We start from the raw sequence: 21,500 nt of genomic DNA, 5'->3' as shown, positions 1-21,500 counted from the left end.
AGGGGCAGGAAAGGCCATCCAGAGGAGAGGCAAGAGCTCAGTACACACAGCAGGGAGCCGACTCAGCCAGGGTCCCCTCCGGTTGTGCAGGGCTAATCCTGAGGGCGGGGCCAGGCTGAGATAAACACAGAACCCTGCTTTTTTACAGATAAGATTGCAAAAGGGGTCTGTTCCTCCTCCAGAAGCTGCAGCACTCTTAGCAAAGCTGGATGCTTCCGGCTGGGGGCCTTAGGTCCCGTGCCTCCATCTGATGGTCCCTCGTGCCCCTTCACCATTTTTCTAAGCTTGACCTGACGGAATCTCGCTTTTTGCCTCTGCTTTGTCCTTGTCTCCATTTGTGACAATTGAAGGCATTCTGTGTGGAGAGAATATGACCGCAGGACCCCTCCGACTTCAAGCCTGTCCACTTGGATCTATGTTTTCTCTACTCTCATATGAGCTTTTCAAATAAAAGGATTGAGAAGCTGAGTGCTTTGGATGTATATTGTAGAGATATAGAAATGGGTGTGGACTCTGAAGCCAGACCACCTCGTTTAACTTTAGCTCCAACGGGTACTAGCTGTGTGACCTTGGGTAAGTTGCTTAACCTCTCTGGGCCTCGATTTCTTTATTTGTAGAATAAAGACAACGATAGTACCTACCTCATAGGGTTGTTAGGCAGATTGTATTAACTATTATGTATGAAATTTATGAACAATTCCTGGCATATAGGAAGTACTATGTGAGTGTGAGCCATCATTGTTTTTATAAGTATTATTTTGCTGCATTTCCTTGTGTTCATTGCACATGCCTAATTTCTACAAGAGATCCAAATATCTTTATTACTAAGGTGAGGGGAAAGCCTAGCTCCCTCCCACCTCCCCAGTCCTGGCCTGTACACAACCCCTTACCCTTGCTTTTCTGGCTGGGGCCAAAGACACAATTCTTGTCCCTGTGCCTGGGTAGGGGTGTTGAAACAGAGTAGATGCATTTACTAGACTGTGGTTTGGGCTCCGGCTGTCTTTCAACTTATAAAGTGTCTGCGTGATTTTTTTTTTTCCGTCATCATTAACAATGGAATTCTTTTGTCATAATTTTTTTTTACAATTAATATGTGCACATTGTTGGCAAATACATATATTGTAAAAAAACTTCAAGTACAAAAAGCCCCCCAGCTCTTGCCGAAGGCTGATTTCCTTCCCTTGAGGCAATCACTGCGATCAGTTTCCTGACATCCTTCCAGGCTCCTTCTAGAACAACATTTATTTTTTAATGCCTTCTCTGATTTTCCACTAGGCACCGTTGGTGCAGCTGCGTAAATGAGCCTGGGTGCACAGGCCTGGGTGAGAATGACCTCTGGGCTAAGGCCATCTGCACAAACCTACAGGTCACCAAGTCTACAGATTCCGGGGCTGGGCCTTTCTCGGCCCAAAGGAACTCAAAAGCCCACTTAAGTGGTTTGAATGGCTTGATATCAAGGTCATTTTCCCACAGGGCCCAGGCTAATCTCGTAGCGTGGTTCTAGAAACCACCTTCAGCCTTTGGTCTGCTACCCCAGGCCTGGTGTCTGAACCCCTCCCGGCCTCTTCCTTTGAGCCTGGCTCTTTGACCTGAGACTTTTTGCAGGCGTTTGCCCTTTCCTCTCCGGCCCTGCCAAGAATGGGACTCCCTAGAAACCCGCATAAGACACCAGAACTGACCCAATGCAGCCCCAGCCCACCCATTGTGTCTGGTCTCCTTCATCCCTCCGGGTCACTGGACTCCTCCACCAAGACCCTTGCTGGAGCCACCGATCTTGCCCCCCTGTCCTGCGCCGCCTCAGATTCCGTGGGCTTCATGCTTTCCCTGGCTATAGACTGTGAGGCAGCATGACCCTGCTATCTGTGGCCTCTGTGGGTGATTGCCAGGTGACTTTGGGCCTCCCTACCTACCCTGGCCTTGGTTTCCTCACTTGAAAAGTGGGGAAAGAGAGGGTTCCCCTGGGTGCATTTATATGCCCTGGATACATTTATATCCCCCGGATATAAATGGTGAGCTCATGGCCATAGTCGAAGCAGGGGTGTGGGTCAATGAGAGCCAGTCCAGTCCCATAGAAGAGGAACACGCGGCAGCTTTGGGAAAGGCACTCAGACCTGTCCCTGGCCTGCTTCACACCTGGCAGAGTGGGCCTTGTCGCCAGTGGCAGGTGCCCCGTGAGCCCTGTGAGTGGCCCATGCCATGGCATAGCCTGAGCTAATTGCAAGGGAGGCCAGTGGCTGCCCGGGGTTGCTTCTCAGCCTCCAGCCAACCGCCACGTTTGAAAAGCTGTGCCAGATCCCCATAGATAATTCTCTGCCCGAAAACCGGGAACAAGGACTGATATAGCCATTTTCATTTTGATAGGGGGAAAAAAAAGTCGCTCCAAAGCACTTTATTGTTTTCTAAACAGTCTCAGGCAGAAAGACGTGGCCCAGCCCTGTCTTAAGGCAAGGCTTCCTTCCTCGTGGCCTTCAGCATCACATTGATGACAGCCATAGGGATGTAACAAAAAAAAGTAACAGTAACAAGTGCTACCACCTTGCAAATTTCAAATTATGTGGGCAGATACCTGAGGCTCACTGCTGTCGGGAGAGTGGCCTCTGCCCCCCCTCCCACCCCCCCACCCCGCTACAAGCAGCTCAATGACAAGGACTTTGGCTTTTAGTGTCTGCACCTCCAGAAATGCAGGCCGGGCCGCCGAGGTCATGCACTGGGGCAAGGGTAGAGAGTATCAGCGTCAGAACCAGACATTACCACAAACTTCGTGTAATTGGCAAATGGGCGTGGAAAGGCTTGCACATTCATGATCTCTGCAGAGGAACCATCCATACGGGGACAGGCCATCAAATCTTACAGGGTCAAACCCTGAGGGTTCCCCCATCTCTTTCCTCCTCCAGCCCCCATTGGGCAGACCTCTGGTTTCTCCGCTGAGCTATCCAGGATTCTGATGGACAGGATCGCTCTCTGCCAGCTCAGCTCTGTCCCCAAGGAACTCGGTCATTGTGCGCACGCGGGCTGTTTTGGATGGTGGATCTCCCCTCTCTGCCCCACTTTCGATACCCAAGCTGTCTCTCGTATTTTCTTCTTTACAAACTGCGTTTTTCCAAAGATTGGGAAATAGCCACATCAGGATGAGAGATGCGTGGAGGTAGGTGAAAGAATGGTGGTCGCTTTTCATCTTCTTTTGGTTTTCTGTATTTCCAAACTTTCCACAGTGAACATCTATCATGTGTGTGTAATCAGGAAAACAGTCTGATGAAAGGGAATGGGGACCTTGAGGCTGAATATTCTGATCCACAGGTGGATCAGAAGGGTCTTAGAAGGCTGCCTGTTAAGACAGTACTGGAGACCGGGCAAGAAGATGGGAGACTTCCTGAAATTTTGCTAAAAAGCCCTTTCTCCCTCCCTACGATTGCTGGGGTCACCGGTCATGGAACTGCTGAGGATCATCTTGTCCTGAGCTCCAGACCTCTGTGGCTCCTACACGGGCAAGGTTCTCCTGCTTCAGAGACTTGGTGCTGCCTTCCTTGGGGGGCCCACGCCCTTATCCAGCCAGCACCCGTGCACACAGCCTCATACTGAGCAGGACGGCCACTGGGCCACCCGGGCGCCCCGGGTGCCTGCCCCACGGTCCTCAGAGACGACAGCCTCAGACTGGATGGTTTGCCTCACCTAAGGCAGCCAGGACGGTTTCCACTGGGCACTTTTTCTGTGTGGTGTGTTTTTCTTTCTTTGGTAGCTCGTAAAATCCCCCCGCCTGAACCGGGCCCCTTCGTCTTTCATCTCCAACCTCTCCTGGAGCTGTCCCTATTTCTTTTTAATTGTGCCTCCTTTTTTTTTTTTAAATGGAAGTTTCCTATTGAATTTTTATGACAATATAGAGACGTGGATAGACTCCAACAAAAATGAAATCTTTATGGAATAGTCATTTCTCTCCTGGAGCCTTCTGACAAATGTTCCTCTGCGGATATATATACATATCTATACATTGGTGGGGAGCGGGGTGGGGGGGCAGCCCCTCTCGTGCTTGGCTTCAGCTCAGCCGGCTGAGGGGCGGGCCGCTGAACTGGTTATTATTGCGGCGTCATGACCGCTGGGGGAGCGGTGCGCAGCCCAGCCGGGGGAGTGGGGGCAACATGAGGGAGGGAAGGAAGACGAGATGTAAATCTTTCTCAGGTACGATCCCTTTGCCTCGGTGTGAGCTGCATTAGCACACTCCCTAATCCCAAGCAACCCGCCTACGTGACTGCACTTGCGTGGGGGTGACCCACTCGCTTAACCCCTATCCAGCACCTCCTGTCCTGGCTCCCAGCCTGGCCCGAGAAGCCTCTGTTCTCAGGCCTAATGCCGTGTGTGACCGTCTGAGGTCGCTGGCATGTTTCTCTTGGGTGAGCTTCACCAAGTGTGATCTGGGGATGGCTTGGGATCCACAAATGGCTCTCCGGGGATCGGGGGCCTGGGTTGCCTTCGCAGGGTGTGAGTACTTGTGCCAGGATGGGAAGGAACAGTTACTCATTTATAAATAGGTATTGGGAACCACCTACACCGTATGCCTGGCCCAGATCTGGGCACCAGGGATTTCAAAGTCACGGTCCCTTGTCCCATAGAGCTGAGGTTCTTGAAAGAGGCAACAGGCAAAAATCAAGTACACATGTGAATGAATGTGATGATTTTGGATTGTGGCACCTGCTGTGGGACAAAGTGGGAGCAAAGAGGGGCTGCTGAAGGAGAGGAAGACCCTCCAGTTTAGACTATGGTCAGGGAAGGCTGCCGGCTAAGAGAGTGCTGGAGACCGGGCAAGAGGATGGGAGGCTAGCATGCTCAGAAGAGCATTCCGGCCAGAGAAACCAGCAAGTGCAAAGGCCCTGGGGCCAGATGCACTCAACATGTTGAGAAACAGAGAGAAGGTGAGTGTGGCTGAGTGGTGTGAGCCACCAAGGGAGCAGGAAGGGCTGGAGCAGGTCGGGGGTGCTTTGTGAGCCGCCCTAATTAACAGCTCTTAGTTCAAGTGCAACGTGAGCCACTGAGTGCATTTAGGGAGTAGAGACCTGACAGGAACTGGTTTTCATTTTGAAGACATCATTTTGACTTCTGCGTAGAGAAATAATGATAGAATTGTATTAAAACCAAGGTGCCAAGTGTTTGGAGCCTCAGAAAGGCAACACGACGCTCCAACTCTCAGGGGAATTTGGGAGGAGGGACAGAGTGGGATCGTTGTTTCTTCAGGTTGTTTGGATCCAGAGCTCTTTCCTCGAGCTGCGAGGCCTCCCACATAACTTGTCCCCGGCCTAAGTTTTGAAGAGAACTGAGCAGTGGTAGTTATGCTTGCCTCCCGGCAGAGAATAAACTTTCGAGCAAGAACAAAGCACCATAGATCTTACATGTGAATTTCGTCAAGGAGTGGAGTCTTCTGCGTGAGCGTGCCAACTGTCTGCTCGGAGAGAGGGACAGTCATAAACATCCTAATAAGGAAGAAATGAACATATTTTAGCATCGGTCATGCGGCAGGCTCTGTGCCACGTGTTAGGTCCCATCCCTGCCCCAGTGCCCTGAAAAGTACATTAAACATAGAAACTAGAACCAGAGAGGTTAAGTAACTTGTTCAAGGTCACACAGCTAAGGGGCAGAACTGGGGTCTGAACTCAGATTTGCGGGATTCCAGCGTCCTTGTTTCTGTCACTCACCCTGATGGCTTTGGACAGTATCCACGCACTGAAGGGTCAGCGGTCCCCTTTGATAAAAGCTGTCACGGTTTGTTACAGACAATGGGGACCATGGCAGGGTGAGGCTGGGGCACCCTCAGGAGAACCTGGTGCCTTCAGGGTTCCTTCCAGACCCTTCCAGCCATTGGCCCATGAGTGCAGAGCCTGCCTGAGGCCTGAAACTTAAAAAAAAAAAAAAAAATGCTTGACACTTGAATGAAAATTAACTCCAAAATATAAGAAGAAAACTATAAAACCACAGCTGGTAATTTAAATCAATTAAGGCCAGGAAAAACGAAAAAAAAATTTTTTTTACCTTCATGTCTTCCTTCTCTGACACTCACCCCTGCCTTACGCAGACCCAAGTTTCTTACTGAAAAACTTCTCGTCACATTTCCTGCAACGTGGATCTCCGGGCAGTGAATGCCTTCTGATCTTGTTTGTCTGAGAAAAGCTTTACTTCTCCTTCACTTTTTTCAATTAAACTTTTTATTTTGAGATCTTTGTAAATTCATAGGTGAGGTAAGAAATAAATCAAAGAAATCTTGGGGGCCCTTTACTCTGTTTCCTTTGAAAGTGACATCTGGCAGAACTATAGTGAAATATCACAGCCAGAATGTGGACACTGGTAACTTTCACAGATATTCACCAGTGTGTGTGTGTGTGTGTGTGTGTGTGCATATGCATTCTGCCCTGTGTACTTTTATCTCACGTGTGGATTTGGGTATCCGTCACCACAGTCAAGATACGCTTTTCTTCTGTCACTGAAGGATCTCTCAGGTTGCCATTTTATTTATTTTTTAAAATCTTTGTTTATTTATTTTGAGAGAGAGAGGGAGAGAGAGAGTGGGAGGGGGAGAGAGAGATGGAAAGAGAGAGAGAGAGAGAGAGAATCCCAAGCAGGCTCTGCACTGTCAGCACAGAGCCCAACTCTGGGCTCGATCTCACGAACCCTGAGAGCATGAGCTGAGCCTCAACCAAGAGTCAGATGCTCAATGGACTGAGCCACCCAGGCCCCCCTCATGTTGCCATTTTATAGCTATACCTCCGTCTCTCCTATTCTCTCCCCTTCCATAACTCCCGCCAACCAAGAGTCTGTTCTCTGCTTTCATAATTTTGTCATTTCAAGAATATTGTATAAGTGGAATTGGGGGGTATATCTATGCCGTTTTTGCTCAGCAAAACTCTTGGGAGATTCATCCATTCATTCCTCCAGGGGGAGGAGACCCAGCATCCTCTTGATCCCTGAATAGCACCCCAAGGCACGGATGTGCTGCGGTTTGTCTGCTTAACCCATCATCACTGAAGGACATCTGGGCTGTTTCTAGTTTGGGGTGGGGAGATCAGGGAGAAAGTGGTCCAGCAGGGGATGGAGAAGGAGGCCGAGAGAGAGCACAAGCCTATGTGGAGAGTGAGGGTGCACAGAAGGACAGGGCACAGGAGACAGGTGCAGGTGGCTGCCTCCAGCAGAGGACGCTGCGGGTGAAGAACAGTCAGAAGATTCTACCATATATAATCACACCCCACAGATTGCTTACTTGCCGTGAAATCTATATTCTCGGATAAACGAAAGTTTCTTAGTGGACTCTTCTTCTTTTGGGAAGAGGCAGAGCAACTTGCAGGAGAACACCAGCACACATGTGTGTGCGCGTGGACCTGCTCCCTCGGTTGCTACTGCAGAGACGTTTGTGCGCACGCACGTGCACAGACGTGCGCGTGCAAAGGCCAGTCTTTGGGTCTATGGGAAGAATGCACCTTGAGTTCTGTCTTGCAAATGAATTTTTTATGGGTTTGGGTTTTATGTGAACTCTTCATGGCTCTCTAAAGATACATGTTTATTGTTTAAAAAAAATTTAGAGGACGGGGGTGGCTGGTTGGCTGCTCAGTTAAGCGTCTGACTCTTGGTTTCGGCTCAGGTCATGATCTCACAATACATGAGTTCGAGCCCCACATCAGGCTCCACACTGAGGGTGAAGGGCCTGCTTCGGAGTCTCTGTCTGTCTCTCTCTCTCTCTGTCCCTCCCCTGCTCGCTCTCACTGTCTCTCAAAATAAATAATAAATAAACCTTAAGAAAAAAAATTTCTACTTTAGAGGACAAAGAAGAAAGCAAACATTACTCACAATTTTTTATTTTTTCTTGTAAAAACATTGTCGTATTGCACATATTACTTTGTGTCACTCCTGATTTCATTTGCTAATTGTTTAAGGCAGAATTCTAAGTATGTCCCTCAAGATTCTGTGCCTAATCCCCAGGACCTATGACTCTGATAAGCTATCATGCCCATGAAAGGCAAAAAGAACTTTGCAGACTTAATTAAAGTTATTAATTTGTTGACCCTCATCTAGAGAGATTATCCTGGATTATCTGGGTTGGCCCAAGGGAATCCCATGAGCCCTTAAAGAGAGCTGAGAAGCATAAAACGGATTTGATGTACCCTAACTGTCTTTGAAGATGGGTCCACAAGCTAAGGAAATGCAGGAGACTTCCAGACGCTGAGAATGATCCCCAGCTGACAGCTAGCAAGGAGATGGGGCTTTCAGCCCTGCAATCAGGGAACTGAATTCTGCCAACACATTCAATGAACCTGTAAGGGGATCCTCCCCCAGAGCCTCTGGATAAGAGCATATGCTGGCTGGCACCTTGATTTCAGCCCGCAAGACCCCGAACAGACATGTAGCTGAGCCATTGTGCCCTAACAGTGGTTCTATCCATATCTTCACTCACCCTAGTAGGTACACTTTTTAAAAGCAAATCCTGGGGCGCCTGGGTGGCGCAGTCGGTTAAGCGTCCGACTTCAGCCAGGTCACGATCTCGCGGTCCGTGAGTTCGAGCCCCGCGTCGGGCTCTGGGCTGATGGCTCAGAGCCTGGAGCCTGTTTCCGATTCTGTGTCTCCCTCTCTCTCTGCCCCTCCCCCGTTCATGCTCTGTCTCTCTCTGTCCCAAAAATAAATAAACGTTGAAAAAAAAAAATAAAAAAATAATAAAAGCAAATCCTTCAGGCTTCCAAAACAGTCAAAGGGAGTAGCTTTATTGAAATTTATTCTCTCACACGAAACAAACAAACAAACAAAAAGGTAAAAAAAAATATATGAATCTACAAAAAGTCACTGAAAGGAACCAGCGTGTCTGGAAGGGGTGCAAGATACAAGATCAACACAAGAAAATCAGTTGCATGCCTATGTGCAAGCAGTGGGCAATCCGAAATCGAAATAAAAAATACCATTTCTAGAAACATAAAGATCAGAACGACTTGGGGATAGATCTGACAAAGGATAAGAAAGGCCTATATACTGAAAACGATCCAGTATTGCTGAGAGGGATTGAGTACAATGTAAATAAACGGACGTAGATTCAACACGGTCCCAGTCAAAAATCCCTAATTCCTTTGGTTTTTGTCCAAATCAACAAATTGGTCCTAAGATTCAAAAGAAAACACAAGAGCTCTGCGAAAACCAAGAGGATTCTGAAAAAGAGAACCCCTTTTTAAGACGAGCACTACCAGATTTCAGGTCTTGTTATAAAGTCCCTGGAAAGAAGCAGTATACAGTGGCAGACAGACGGACAGACGGATCAAGAGAACAAAATATATGTTTCGGAAATAGACCTGCAGATATGTGCACAACTGATCTTCAGCAAAGATACCAAGACAGCTCCATAGGAAAAAAAATACTCTTTCGGTAAATGCCGGGGAACAACTGAATAATTACCTGCATGAAAAATTGGACTTTGACAAACACCTCACACCGTATCTAAAAATTAACTCAAAATGGATCACAGGCCCATTTTAAAAACCTACAACTGTATAAAGTGCAACATGAAAATATAGAAGAAAAATTCGAGGCAGATAGGCAGGTCCAGGAGACTTTGAAACTGAATCTGCAACTCTGAGTTAGGCAGAGACTTTTAATTAATTAATTGATTAATTAATTATTTAATTTATTTTTTGAGAGAGAGCACGCCAGCAGGGGAGGGGCAGAGAGGGGGCGGGGACAGAGGATCCGAAGCGGGCTCTGTGCTGATGGGCTGACAGCAGCGAGCCCAGTGTCTCACAAACGCGAGATCATGACCTGAGCTGAAGTCAGACGCTCAGCTGACTGAGCCACCCAGGGGCCCCTATTTACCTTTTTAAAGTAGAGAGAAGGTGTGCGCACATGCGTGTGCAAGCAGGGGAGGAGCAGAGAGAGAGGGAAAGAGAGAACCCCAAGCAGGCTCTGTGCTGTCAGCGCAGAACCTGATGTGGGGCTCAATCTCAGGAGCTGTGAGATCATGATCTGAGCGGAGATCAAGAGTCCGTGGCTTAACCAACGGAGCCACCAAGGCGCCCCTAGGCAAAGACTTTCTAGATAAGACAGCAAAAGCATGACGCATAAAAAGTTTGATAGATTGGACTTCATAGAGTTTTAAAACTTCTGCTCTATGAGGGACCCTGTAAAGAAGGGAATAGATAAGCCACGGACTAGGAGCTATCTGCAGATCACATGTCTGATAATAAACTTTGAATCCAGAATATTAAAAAATAAACAACCACCTCCAAATCAATAAGAAAAATGCAAGCAACCCAGTTTTATAAGTGGGAGAAGGAACTGAGCGTGTACTTCACCAAAGAAGAAATATGAATGGTACAGAAGCGCAATCTCGTTAGTAACCAGGGAAATGCAAACAGAAACAACGATGAGATAGCCCCACACACCTTCTGGAATGTCTGAAATTAACTCTCCGCGCTGAATACTCTCTGTGCTGAAGTGGGCGAGAACCAGAACCTTACACACGGTGGTGGGAATGGAACGTGGTCCACCCACTTTGGAGAACGAATGGGCAGCGTCTTCAAAGTTAAGCATACTCTTACCATATGACCCAGCCATTCCACTCCTAAGCGTTTAGCCAAGAGAAATGAAAGCGTATGTCCACACAAAGACTCCCACACGAATGCTAGCAGCGGCTTTATTTTTAATGGCTCAAAACTGGAAAGAATCCAGAGGTACAGCTGCAGGTAAATAGGTAAACACACAGTGGCACATCCACATGATGGAATACGACTGAGCAGTAAGAAGAGACAACCTATCGACACAGGCAAGAACACGAATGAATCCGAAATAATTACGCCGAGTGAAAGCAGCCGGAGGGACGAGGCACACACTGCACAAATCTGTTCACGTAAAATTTTTAAAAACAGAAACTAACCCATAGTGACAGAATGCAGGACAGTGGAAATGTATAGTGTGAAACGCATGTATTAGAAAAAAATAAAGAGCCAAAATCAGTCGTCCGGGTTTTCGTCTCAGGAAATTTTCAAATGTATGCAAATTTTTAAAAATTATTCAAGAGGCTGGGGGATTCTGGGATGGACTGCTGAGTCTGACCAAAAATAAATAAACAAATAAATAAATCTAACGGTAATACAAATACAGGAAATCCCTCCCCTGAATGGGTGGGTATAAAAGGTGCTGACCCAAGTACTACTGGAAATGAGTGGAAATTGTAAAACCAAAAGCAAAAGGAATTATAGGTAACACTGTATTCTGACTGATAAAGTTGTTTCCCATGGGACACGCGTTAATGATTCTGAAGCCACCCATTGTGAATTTTGGAACTGACAACTGAAGTAGATGGAAGGCCGATGGCGGGAGCCAACGTCCTCACTGCTGGAGTGACAGGACACAGGCAAACAAAGTGGGGAGGCTGGAATGATTCACGTGGCCAGGGATTAGCATTGGAGACGTCAGTAAGAACTCACGTCTAGCCTAATACAGACACAGAGGGATGCGTACAAAATATCTGTAGATACAGGTTGGTGTGAACACATATTTACATGTTTACATGCGTAAACACATCTGTTAGCTAACAGAGCATACAAGAAATGACACCCTTGTCACAATGAGAGCATCTGGTGCCCAGATTTCAGATGTTAGGATCATTCTCTGATAAAAGGAATTAGGACATCTTGAAGAAATGGCCAACTTTAGGATGGGCAGGGAATATACAAGATGATCCTGGAGCATCTCGTAACGTCAGAAAGTAAGAAAGTGCTCAGAAAAGCAAACAAACGACAACGCACAATGGTGGGGGTGTGTCGAAGGAACCCAGCAGCCATTTGAAAGAGCTCTCAATGACCCAAACTGGTATAATCTGAGCAATAAAGTAGTACTGGATTATAAATAACACAAGTATAAAGCAAATATGCATGATTCATACTGATACATATGAATATGAAATATTCTGTACTGATCACATGAATACACGAGTGGGGGAGAATAGACAACTCTCCCACGGGGTACAATTTCAAATAATCGAGGTAACTACTCCTCCCCCAAGAAGGTGGAGCAGAGCTCCCCATTCCTTGAGCGTGGAGTGCGCAGTGGTTCCCTTTCAAGGTCTACACTATGGGCAGCGTGGGTGGTTCAGTCCGTTAAGCGTCCAACTCTTGACTTCCGTTCAGATCACGATCTTGTGGATCGTGAGTTTGAGCCCTATGTGGGGCTCTGCACTGACAGCTGTCTCAAAATAAATAAATAAACTTAAAAAAAAGAATAAAGTACGAAAAGGGAGAAAAAGAAACTCAACACATATACACACTACCTCAGCCGGACGTCAGGGTCAACATCAAGAGTGATAAGTCATGTAGATGTCTGTACTCTTGATATGATGTGATGAGAATGGCACTTTACCTCTGTGTCTTCCTCCCAGAAATCCACAATCCTACCCTAATCATGAGGAAACACCAGACAAACCCCAGTGTAGGGACATTCTACACAACGCCTGACCAGTACTCCTGAAAACCGTCAGGGTCATCAAAAACAAAGAAAATCAGAGAAACTGCCCCAGCCAACTGGAGCCTAAAGGGGACCTGACAACGAAATGTAATGTGGGATCCTGGATGGAACGCTAGAGTGGAAGGACATTTGGTCAAAACAAATGAAATATGAAGAAAGCATAGACTTTAGCTAACAATAGTGTTATCAATATTGGTTATGAAACAGGACAGATGTTCCATCCTAATATAGGAGCTGGACCGTAGGAGAAACTGGATGTGCCGTACGTGGGAACTCTTCAGACCCTTTTTTCAACTCTTCTGGAAACTTAAAACTATTTTAAAATTAAAAAAAAATTTTTAAATAGAGGCTAATCCCTTCCCCCGCACTTCTCATGCTCTCCCTCCTTTCTCCCTTCCTTTAAGAACAACAACACCATCACACATGTTTCAGCACCTTGTCATTTCCAGCTGTCTTCCCGGATCATTCTGCAGGAGCCTTGGCACGACCCTATGCTGTGTGCAGTCTGCTCCAATTTATAGACGGGCCAATTTATAGACGGCCAAGGAGGCAAAGAACCCATCCAAAGTAGCAAGAGTGCGAGCAGTGACCCCAGGACTCGTGCTGGGCTCTCCTGGCCCCACCCCATCACCCTGCCACTCTGTTTCCCACGGGGCCCTCTGACGACAAACCGCTTGGGGCCCAGTGTAAGAGGTACTCTTACACTCCAACTTGACTTGCCTGGACGTGACCTGCAGGTTGGAGGCATCATCTTGCTCCTCCTTCCCCTTAGAAACAGTCATCTCAGAAAGAAGACAGCCAAGAGCTGGCGTGGGTGCCGGGATTCCTTCCTGTCGAGGGCACTGCCCCTCATCTCTCTGTGCCAAGCACTTTCACAGGTAATGATCGCATTTGGTGAACCCCAAAAATATCATGGAAGGAAGTTATTATTATCTCCAACTTGGGGTTGGAGAACCCTGAGGCTAGAAAGTGATGACAACTGAATGCAAACCCTTCCCTTTTCTCTTGATCAACCTGTTGTCCCTGACACTGGTTCTGGCCAGCACCCACCTGCCCGGTGTCCCAGATAGAAGGTGCTTATTCCCCTCCAGGGTGAGCTCGTGGTACCCATGACCACCATGGCTTGATGCGGCCTCTCTAGCAGCCAGATACCACCTGCTCTCTGCATGTGAATGTGCCTTAGGGAGCTCATCAAATCCCAACGGAGAAGTGACATCCTCTGGGGAAAATATCTGCAGTGAGGTGACCATCCTGTTACCTTTCTCCATCCTTCTGGACCACACTCGAGTCCCCACGCATGCACCTGAGAGTGTGGGCAGAGAAGCGTCTCTGCTGAGTGGGATGAAACGTCGTAAGAGCTCTGAGGGTTGAAACTTTGAAGAGGTTGAGATCTTTGAGTGCTGAAGAACCTTTGAATCTCCCTTCAGCTCCCCCTACCCCGACCACAAGCCCTTCTCTTGATGTAAAACATGTGTTCAGATTGAAAACAATGAGGCATATGTCTATGCCGACAAGACTGTTTTGCTTTATGCTTCCTCAGTGGTTGGAAACAGACCTACCTCTGAGATCTGCATGACTCTAAGTGGAAAACAGTCCCTGTCAGTCATATCTGTGGATTTGCGAGATGGAACAGGAGACTGTTCCATCTCTGCTGCTAGGAACACCGTCTGTGTGACCTGATTGTGTTGGGAGTGGGTCCGTCTTCCAGCTGCCCCCACGCAACCCCTGTGGAGCAGACATGATGAAGGTGTCTGAACTCACTTGGAAGCTGTTAAAGTTAAGCTGAAATGCCCAGGAGCCAACGGAGGAAACTTCCAGAACAGATACGATGTGACGCCCCCACTCACCCTACACCAGCCATACAGATGATGTCTTCATCCACACGATCAATGGCCTCACATCAAACCAGGATATTTGGCTTCTCTCTTCCGTCACGTACGTAACCAGTTGACCCCGGACGAGTTACCTGGCCTCTTATTAAGAAATGGACTAAATACTTTCTGGAGAATCTTTCAGCCCTAAAAATGTATGAGTTCTTTTCCTCCGAGTTGATGGGAAATCAGCTACAGTGAACACTCCTGTCTAAATTAGGAGATACCAGCATCCCTAGAGGAGACCAAACCCTGAAGCGGGAGGAACTCCGGAACCACACAGGGAAAGGATTTGGGACCAAAACAGATAACAAGAGTAGATGAACAGAAGACATTCAGGTTGAATCCACCTTCAACAAATCTGGACTGAGTAACTTCTACATGCAAATCACTAAAGTGCAGGAGTGGGGGGAAGGATGACAGCACGAATCTCTCAAAATCCTACGTTCTAACTGATGTACTAAGAAATTCTTGGCAGAGGAGAAATAACTTGTATAAACAATGGGACGCCGCGGGGTAACAGCGAGGCTAAAAGAGGCATTTGGCGGGCAGATGTAGAGCAGGAGGCCAAATTCAGGTGTAAAGCAAGGGAGAAAGGAGGGCACTCGAAGACCAAGTCTCATAAGCCTTACTTCCTGGTCCACGTTAGCACTCCGGAATTCAACCCTGAGAGCCACCATGTCCAATGCTCCATCACTGGGGGGAGCAGCCAGGATTCCGGGGCTGGTGGCAAGTTCTGGAAGGGCTTCCTTAGTCCGAGAGGATGTTGGCGTCTCTGGGCTCCACGCCACCAGGGGAGGGAAGCCAAAGGCACAGGGGTATTGCTGCTGCCACTCCAGGAGGAGTTCCTGCCAAGGGGGTGGGGGGATGTTTCACAGTCAGGACTACATATCTGGTCAGGGCAGAAGGCAGAGTGTTGGCCGACGCTCCGTGTGACCTAATTCCCTACCCGAGCGAGCTAACCCTTCAAGCTCCTGACTGGCTGGCATTCATCATCATAGTCGTGCGACTGAGTTTTGGGTGAGTTTTCTCCTGAAAACTAGTTGGGATGGCCAGGAAGTTAGCAAGAGGGTCGGCCCTGCACTTGGTTGGAAAAGAGAGGTTCTCTTGCCTTGGGGTCGTTTTGGGAGAATTATGCAGTGTATGATTTCTGTTGAGAACAAAGGAGGGTTAGGATTTTGAGAAGAGAAAGGGGACTTCCCTTCTTTTTGCCGGCAGGATTTTTCTGGAACGGAGCACTCATGGAGCACTCTTGAAATTGCACCGTTTCACTCTTTGTTCGGACAACGAGGCATAGAACAAATGTCTGTAAGGCTGGAAGGGGCTTCAAAGCCCATTTTCAAGGTAGACTAACCAGAGATACCTTGGCCTTTTCGTCATCTGTGTCTGCTAGGGCCGTCATAGCAAAGTATCGACAACGGTACCGTCTCACAGTTCTGGAGGCCAGAAATCCGAGATCAAGGGCTCAGCAGGGTTGGTCCCTTCTGAGGACCGTGAGGGAGAATCTGGTCCAGACCTCTCTCCCCCTGCTTCTGGGGCTGGGTGGCAATCTGTGGCATTCTGTGGCTCATTGACGCGACAACTTGATCTCTACCTTCGTGTCCACGTGGTGTTCTCCCTGTGTGTGTGTGTTTCTATCCAAATTTCCCCTTTAAATTTTATAAAGACACCAGTCATGCTGGACTAGGGGCCTCCCCTAATGCGGTATGACCTCATCTTACTGACTACATCTACAGCGGCCCCAGTTCCAAACGAGGTCACGTTCTGAGGTACCGGGGGTTAGGACTCCAACACGTGACATTTAGGAAGACACAATTGAACCTCTTGCCGTATCTTTTCTGCCCAGGGAGCCAAGAGTGCGGGCCCGTCAAGCCACAGGCAGGGAGAGAGATGCCGTGCTGGGTCCCTCACTCTCTGGAGCAGCTCTGGACGGGCTTGGCGCCATTGTCCCTGTGTTGCAGGTGGAGACTGGGGTCAGGTCCGTGGCAGAGCCCGGCGTGAACCGAGATCACCGGACACCCACCCACTTCTGGGGCTGGGACTGGGACAGGACACCCAAGCCCACCTTGAGGAGAGTGGGTTACACCAGGTAGAGGATGACCCCGAGATTCTGACACATGAAGTGAGAACCACCGTCCTGTGCCGACCACCCCTCACGTACGCCTACAGGAGGGCCCGGGTAAGGGTCTGTTCTTTGTGCCCACCCAGGCGAGATGCGGCCTCCTCACGGTGCCTCAGTTCCTTCCCCCGCAAAATGGCGGCGATGCTCTGCCCTGCCCGGCTCTGCCCACCTAAGGTCAGGTGAAGCCCCAACCGGGTGACCCCATGGCACGGCTTTGGAAAGACCCACAGACCTGGGGATGCGGGGAGTGTCGTCATGACCGCTGATGTTCGGTGCAGCCCGAGCCGACAAGTGCCAGCCGGTGGCTGTGTCATCTCCTCCGGGAGTCCTAGCGCCTGCTGACAGGGACAATGTCTGATGACTAAAGCATAGCTGACCCTCCCCGAGCCCGTTTCGCATACAGCAGAGACTCAGCCAGTCTTTGCTGGCAGTCTGCCTGCCGCCGGCCTGCCCGTCCAGCTGCTCAACGCGGAGATTGAAACCCACCCGGGGTTGCATTTCAGAGGTCCCGGCCTGCTCTCTCCCCGCTCAGTGAGCTCTGAGGGGAGTGGACTTGCGGGCTGGGTTCTGGCCAGGTGAACCTGCCCGGAGGGGGAGGAAAAGGAGGAGGAGGAGAAGGAGGAAAGGAGGGGGAGGGGGGGGAGGGGGAGGAGGGGGTGGAGGAGGAGGGGGAGGAGATCCCAGCATGCACCTGTGGCTTAGCTTTCTCCCTGGCGGGAGGGCCTCCCTCTCTCTCCGCTGGCTTTTTCCAGAGCACCTTCACCCTATGAGATTGACAGCTTACTCTTGGTTGGGAACAGAGTGTAGGAAGGGGTCTTTTCAAACTGCCCTTCCAGCCCTGCCTGCCAAAACCCCGCCACTGCCGCTTTGCCTATTTACCCTGGCCACCAGGTCTCTCCCAGCTGCCCTAAGAAAACAGATTACTGTCCAGAGCAAAGTCCTTGCGTGTTTCCTCTCTGGAGATGGATCAAGTTTTGAAAGAAAGGTTTCCTGCAGCCCATGACACCATTTGGGTTTGTTTTATCTGTCTCCACCTGTGGGGCAGGGACTTAACCTGTTGCCCAGGGCTGGGCCAGCAAATGACTGAAAGGAAAGCAAAGCTGGCCCGGTGCGCTTTTCGACAACACACCGAGCGGCCTTGTTCTCCTCTGCCCAGCATTGTGCGGGTGAGGCCCAGGCCCAAATCTGAATAGGGCTCCGCGTAACTTGATATGTTTTCTTTCTTTGCTGTAGTCTCAGTGTGCCAAATTTAACTATGCCCCAATCTGCGGTCTGTATATATAGTGTTGTTGCAGGAGTGTGTGTGTGGGGGGGGGGGGGGGGGTTGCCAGAGGGGGGAGGGGAGCGTATCCATGTTGCAGGAGTGGGGGGGGGTTGCCAGAGGGGGGAGGGGAGCATACCCATGAGGTTTTTTTTGTATCTTTTTTCCTCTTGCCTGCTTTGCTCACTGTTTGCTATATATAACTTAACATGACCGTCCTCACTCTTTGGTCATTAACCCTTTGGAGATACCCACTGCAATTTGTGTCTCCCGGAAGGCCCCTCCACCAATGCCCTCAAGCGCCCTGTTCGGGAAGCGCCGGCTGGCACCGTCAGAGTTAACCGCAGGCCTTTGGAAACTTGAACTTCCCCAGAAGTGCTTGTGCAGCAATTAGCAGATCCCCACTCAGATACAGAAAACTATCCCCTGCCCCCCTTTGCAAACAAGCAGAGAAGGCCCTCGGAGCCACGAGTCAGCCCTGTGCCTCCTTCCAAAAGGCTTGTATCCTGTACCTTCCAGAAATGTGATAAAAGGTCCATCTTGATGTTGCTGCAAGGTTCCTAGGGGAAGTAGGAATCTGTTGTCCAATTAAAACTCATGAGGCTGGGGGCGCCTGGGTGGCGCAGTCGGTTAAGCGTCCGACTTCATCCAGGTCACGATCTCGCGGTCCGTGGGTTCGAGCCCCGCGTCAGGCTCTGGGCTGATGGCTCAGAGCCTGGAGCCTGTTTCCGACTCTGTGTCTCCCTCTCTCTCTGCCCCTCCCCCGTTCATGCTCTGTCTCTCTCTGTCCCACAAATAAATAAAAACGTTGAAAAAAAAAAAACAAAAAAAACCTCATGAGGCTGGGCCTCACTTCGGAGATGCTGGGGTGGGTGAACACAAGGGTGGCGGAAAGCTTCTCATTTCCGGCCTGCGTGACGAGTGACCCTGCCTAGGTGGATAGAAGCCCTGTTTCACTCTGCTGGAGGGAGAGGGCTGGCAAAATATTTTGGTAGCTACTAAATGTTGGGGACCAAAGAGAGCTCCTCACCCAGGCCACGCGCTCCTCTCGAGGGCAGGTGGACATCGCTCCTTAGGACACAGGGTCCATGGGATCAGGCGATGGGAGGTAAAAGCCTCAGCTCTCGCTGTTCACTTCTTTCAGAAGTCACAGAAACGCGGGAAAATACAGAACCTTGAGTCTCCTTGTGAGGGGGAAGATGTCTTGGGTCATCTTGGGCTATATTTAGAATGGAAAATGTGCTGGCTCAGAGAAAACCGGTCATGTGTCCTTCTCCAGGCTGTACCCTGAGCAGGGAGCCCGGCCCCATCGGGCCCCCTTCCTCCCATCTTTCACACAGCCCAGATGCCCCTCCTCCTCTAGGGAGCCTTCCCAGCCATAGGAAGACCCCGCAGGGTCGGGCTGGATGACCCTGTTAATAAACTTTACAAGCACGAGGACCATGACGCTCTAGTGTGGCACTGTGTGCCAGGCATGGTGTGAGCTCAGAAGTGAGCGTTTGGCGTGCAAGTGGGAATTGTGCTACCTTGAACCGCTCCCCACCCCTGCTTCGCCAGGTGTGAGTGCTGGGAATGGACACAGGGATCCTGGCCCGAAGGGCAGTCACTGGTCTGGCTCACCTGTTGTACTCTGGGCCACAGGCACGTCGGGCTGCACGACGGCGATCGTTTCTTTTTGTAAGCATCAAAACGTTTTCAAGAACATGGAAGTTTGTTGCATCGCCATTTTGTTTGTGGATCGGCACATGATTTCTCAGAAAGGACAACCCGACCCCGCCCTGTCACCCCTTCCAGCCCAGGCCCTACTTCCCACTTTACTGAGGACGAGGGTCAGAAGTAGCCTTGCTAAAGATCGCCGTCTGCTGTGTTCGTGGGGACAAAGGGGACAATGGGAACGCAGTCTTGGGTACCTGTTGTGGGTCAGGCACCACTTTTAACCTTCACAACCTCTCCGAGAGCTGGGGGTTATTGAGGCCTTTTCCCAGTATGGAAACCAGGGGTTAGATGTCTCCTCCAAGGACTGGCGCGTCCCTCACCCGCCTCACCCTCCTCACCCTCCTCCCCATGCTGTGCTGGTCCTACCTGTGAAATGCAGTCCCTCAGTCTCCTGTCCCATGGCTTCCCACCTGGCCCACAGCCCAGCCTCCTACCCCTCTAGACTCTGATCCAGACAGAAGCCAGCATGATCTTCAGGAAATGTAAAACCAAGCCACATCCTTCTCCTGCTTGGAACGTGAGAGTGGCTTCTGGGTGTTCTTAGAACAGGATTATTCAGCCTCCCCCCCCCACCACCACCACCCCTCCCCCCGTGCATGGCCAGTACCCCCCACCCCAGCTGTGCTACAGCTGTGGTTCACCCACTCTGCACTCGCCCCGCCAGTCCCAGGGCCTTTGTATTTGCTATTCTGTGCCCGTGGTTGGGACCCTAGACCCTGAATCATTCTAGTCTTCCTCAGCGAGGGTCAAGGCACTGTTCTAGCTGGGGGTTAACTCTGCACGCCTGCACACCTATTTTCTCGGGAGGAACGAGACACTCAAGCTCCCACACTGTGGGGCTGCTGCCCGCCCCCTCCCCCCCGACCCAGCCCCAAGACCCATGTTTCTCCCAGCAGCCTGAGGGAAGTTGCTTCCTTCCTGCACATGCTGTGCTGGGTGTGAATCTTCCACCATGGGCAGATCTTAAGGCTCTGTGTTTGGGGCAAATAGCTACTCTTTCATGAGGCTTTAGGTCATGAACTGACACGTCATGTCTTGGAAGCCCATCCGGAGAAGAAGCTGACCACCTTTGCTTGCTCCTGTCGGCCTTTCTGAAAACCCAGTACGGTGACATACTTTCAGCACCTGGATTTTCCATTCCAGTGTTGCATCAGCTCGGAAGAAAATTCTCTTATAATTGGTGACACTCAGGTTGGCCTGAACGTCCAGTGGGCCATCCGTACACCATTTAATCTATCCCTTCAAAATAATTCATTCTTAGTTATCAGGCCTGCTAAGATGACCCAAAACTGGCCCTTTCAAAGGGTTTTTCCATGGTGGCCTGGGACAGCAGCCACTTGGAGGAGGCCCTCTAGGACAACAACCAATCCAATGCACAAGATCATGTGGGAGGCCCCCAGAGAGCAAATTAAGTCTCCCCCTTCTCGTACCCCCCTCTGGTCCCACCAGCCTCCCCACTCGAAGTCTATAGAGATTGGAATATGTCCCCACTCGCTTAGAACAGAAATTTTCTTTTTTTAATTTTTTTTTTTTTCACGTTTATTCATTTTTGGGATAGAGAGAGACAGAGCATGAACGGGGGAGGGGCAGAGAGAGAGGGAGACACAGAATTGGAAACAGGCTCCAGGCTCTGAGCCATCAGCCCAGAGCCTGACGCGGGGCTCGAACTCCCGGACCGCGAGATCGTGACCTGGCTGAAGTCGGACGCTTAACCGACTGCGCCACCCAGGCGCCCCTAGAACAGAAATTTTCAAATGGAAAAACAGAGAGAGACAAAGAAGACAAACATGAAGTAACATTGACTAGATCACTGAGACAATCTGTCCACCAGGATTTGCCTTCCTGATTTCTTTTATAGCCGTAGTGTCGCCCTTTCCTTGTCATCAATTTAACATGTAACATTTTTTTAATTAAAATTCAGTATCATTGAACAGGTCATAGGGTGTGAGCAATATTTTCTTTGTTCTAAAAGTCCACATGTAATGAAGCTGCCATTCACGATTGTTTTCCACTGGGCTGCTTATTAAAAAAAAAATGAGTTTCAATGAACAAAAATAGG

At 49.6% G+C, this 21,500-nt stretch overlaps 1 protein-coding gene and 1 long non-coding RNA gene across 18 annotated transcripts in view; one reads left to right on the top strand and one right to left on the bottom strand.

Annotated features, from left to right (window-relative positions):
• LOC147582371 (uncharacterized) overlaps nucleotides 1-21,500 on the top strand; it is a 158,421-nt gene that overhangs the window by 90,885 nt on the left and 46,036 nt on the right. The window lies entirely within an intron of this gene.
• On the bottom strand, nucleotides 2,374-19,519 carry LOC147582373 (uncharacterized). Of its 10 annotated transcripts, none has more exons than XR_015249040.1 (7): nucleotides 19,346-19,519; nucleotides 18,756-18,944; nucleotides 18,559-18,656; nucleotides 18,238-18,319; nucleotides 17,156-17,228; nucleotides 16,697-16,802; nucleotides 8,710-16,292 (listed from the first exon to the last, which is right to left on the bottom strand). XR_015249040.1 is itself a non-coding variant. In XM_086700554.1 (5 exons), exons 2-4 carry the CDS (start codon nucleotides 18,789-18,791, stop codon nucleotides 5,391-5,393), a joined length of 321 nt encoding a protein of 106 aa, XP_086556680.1. In that variant the 5' UTR covers nucleotides 18,792-18,944; nucleotides 19,346-19,497; the 3' UTR covers nucleotides 2,374-3,249; nucleotides 5,379-5,390. The 10 variants fall into 10 exon arrangements, 1 of the variants encoding a protein (XP_086556680.1); XR_015249038.1 differs by having other exon boundaries at nucleotides 16,697-16,799; nucleotides 19,346-19,516; XR_015249041.1 differs by lacking the exon at nucleotides 17,156-17,228 and having other exon boundaries at nucleotides 19,346-19,516.

Source organism: Puma concolor, chromosome A3 (assembly GCF_028749965.1).
Source record: "Puma concolor isolate L17-30 chromosome A3, mPumCon1.1.hap2, whole genome shotgun sequence".
Classification (NCBI taxonomy): Eukaryota; Metazoa; Chordata; class Mammalia; order Carnivora; family Felidae; genus Puma; species Puma concolor.
Note: the sequence above shows the minus strand (reverse complement) of the source record. Positions and strands in the feature narration are given on the sequence as shown.

Bases quoted from the DNA above. Each gene is read 5' to 3' on its own strand.
- LOC147582373 (XM_086700554.1), bottom strand. From the start codon at position 18,791: ATGTCCACCTGCCCTCGAGAGGAGCGCGTGGCCTGG. The intron at 15,191-18,755 runs GTGAGGAGCTCT...CCCCCTTGGCAG, and splicing joins GAGAGGAGCGCGTGGCCTGG to GAACTCCTCCTGGAGTGGCA. The intron at 5,460-14,974 runs GTAAGGCTTATG...CTTCCTTATTAG, and splicing joins GTGCTAACGTGGACCAGGAA to GATGTTTATGACTGTCCCTC.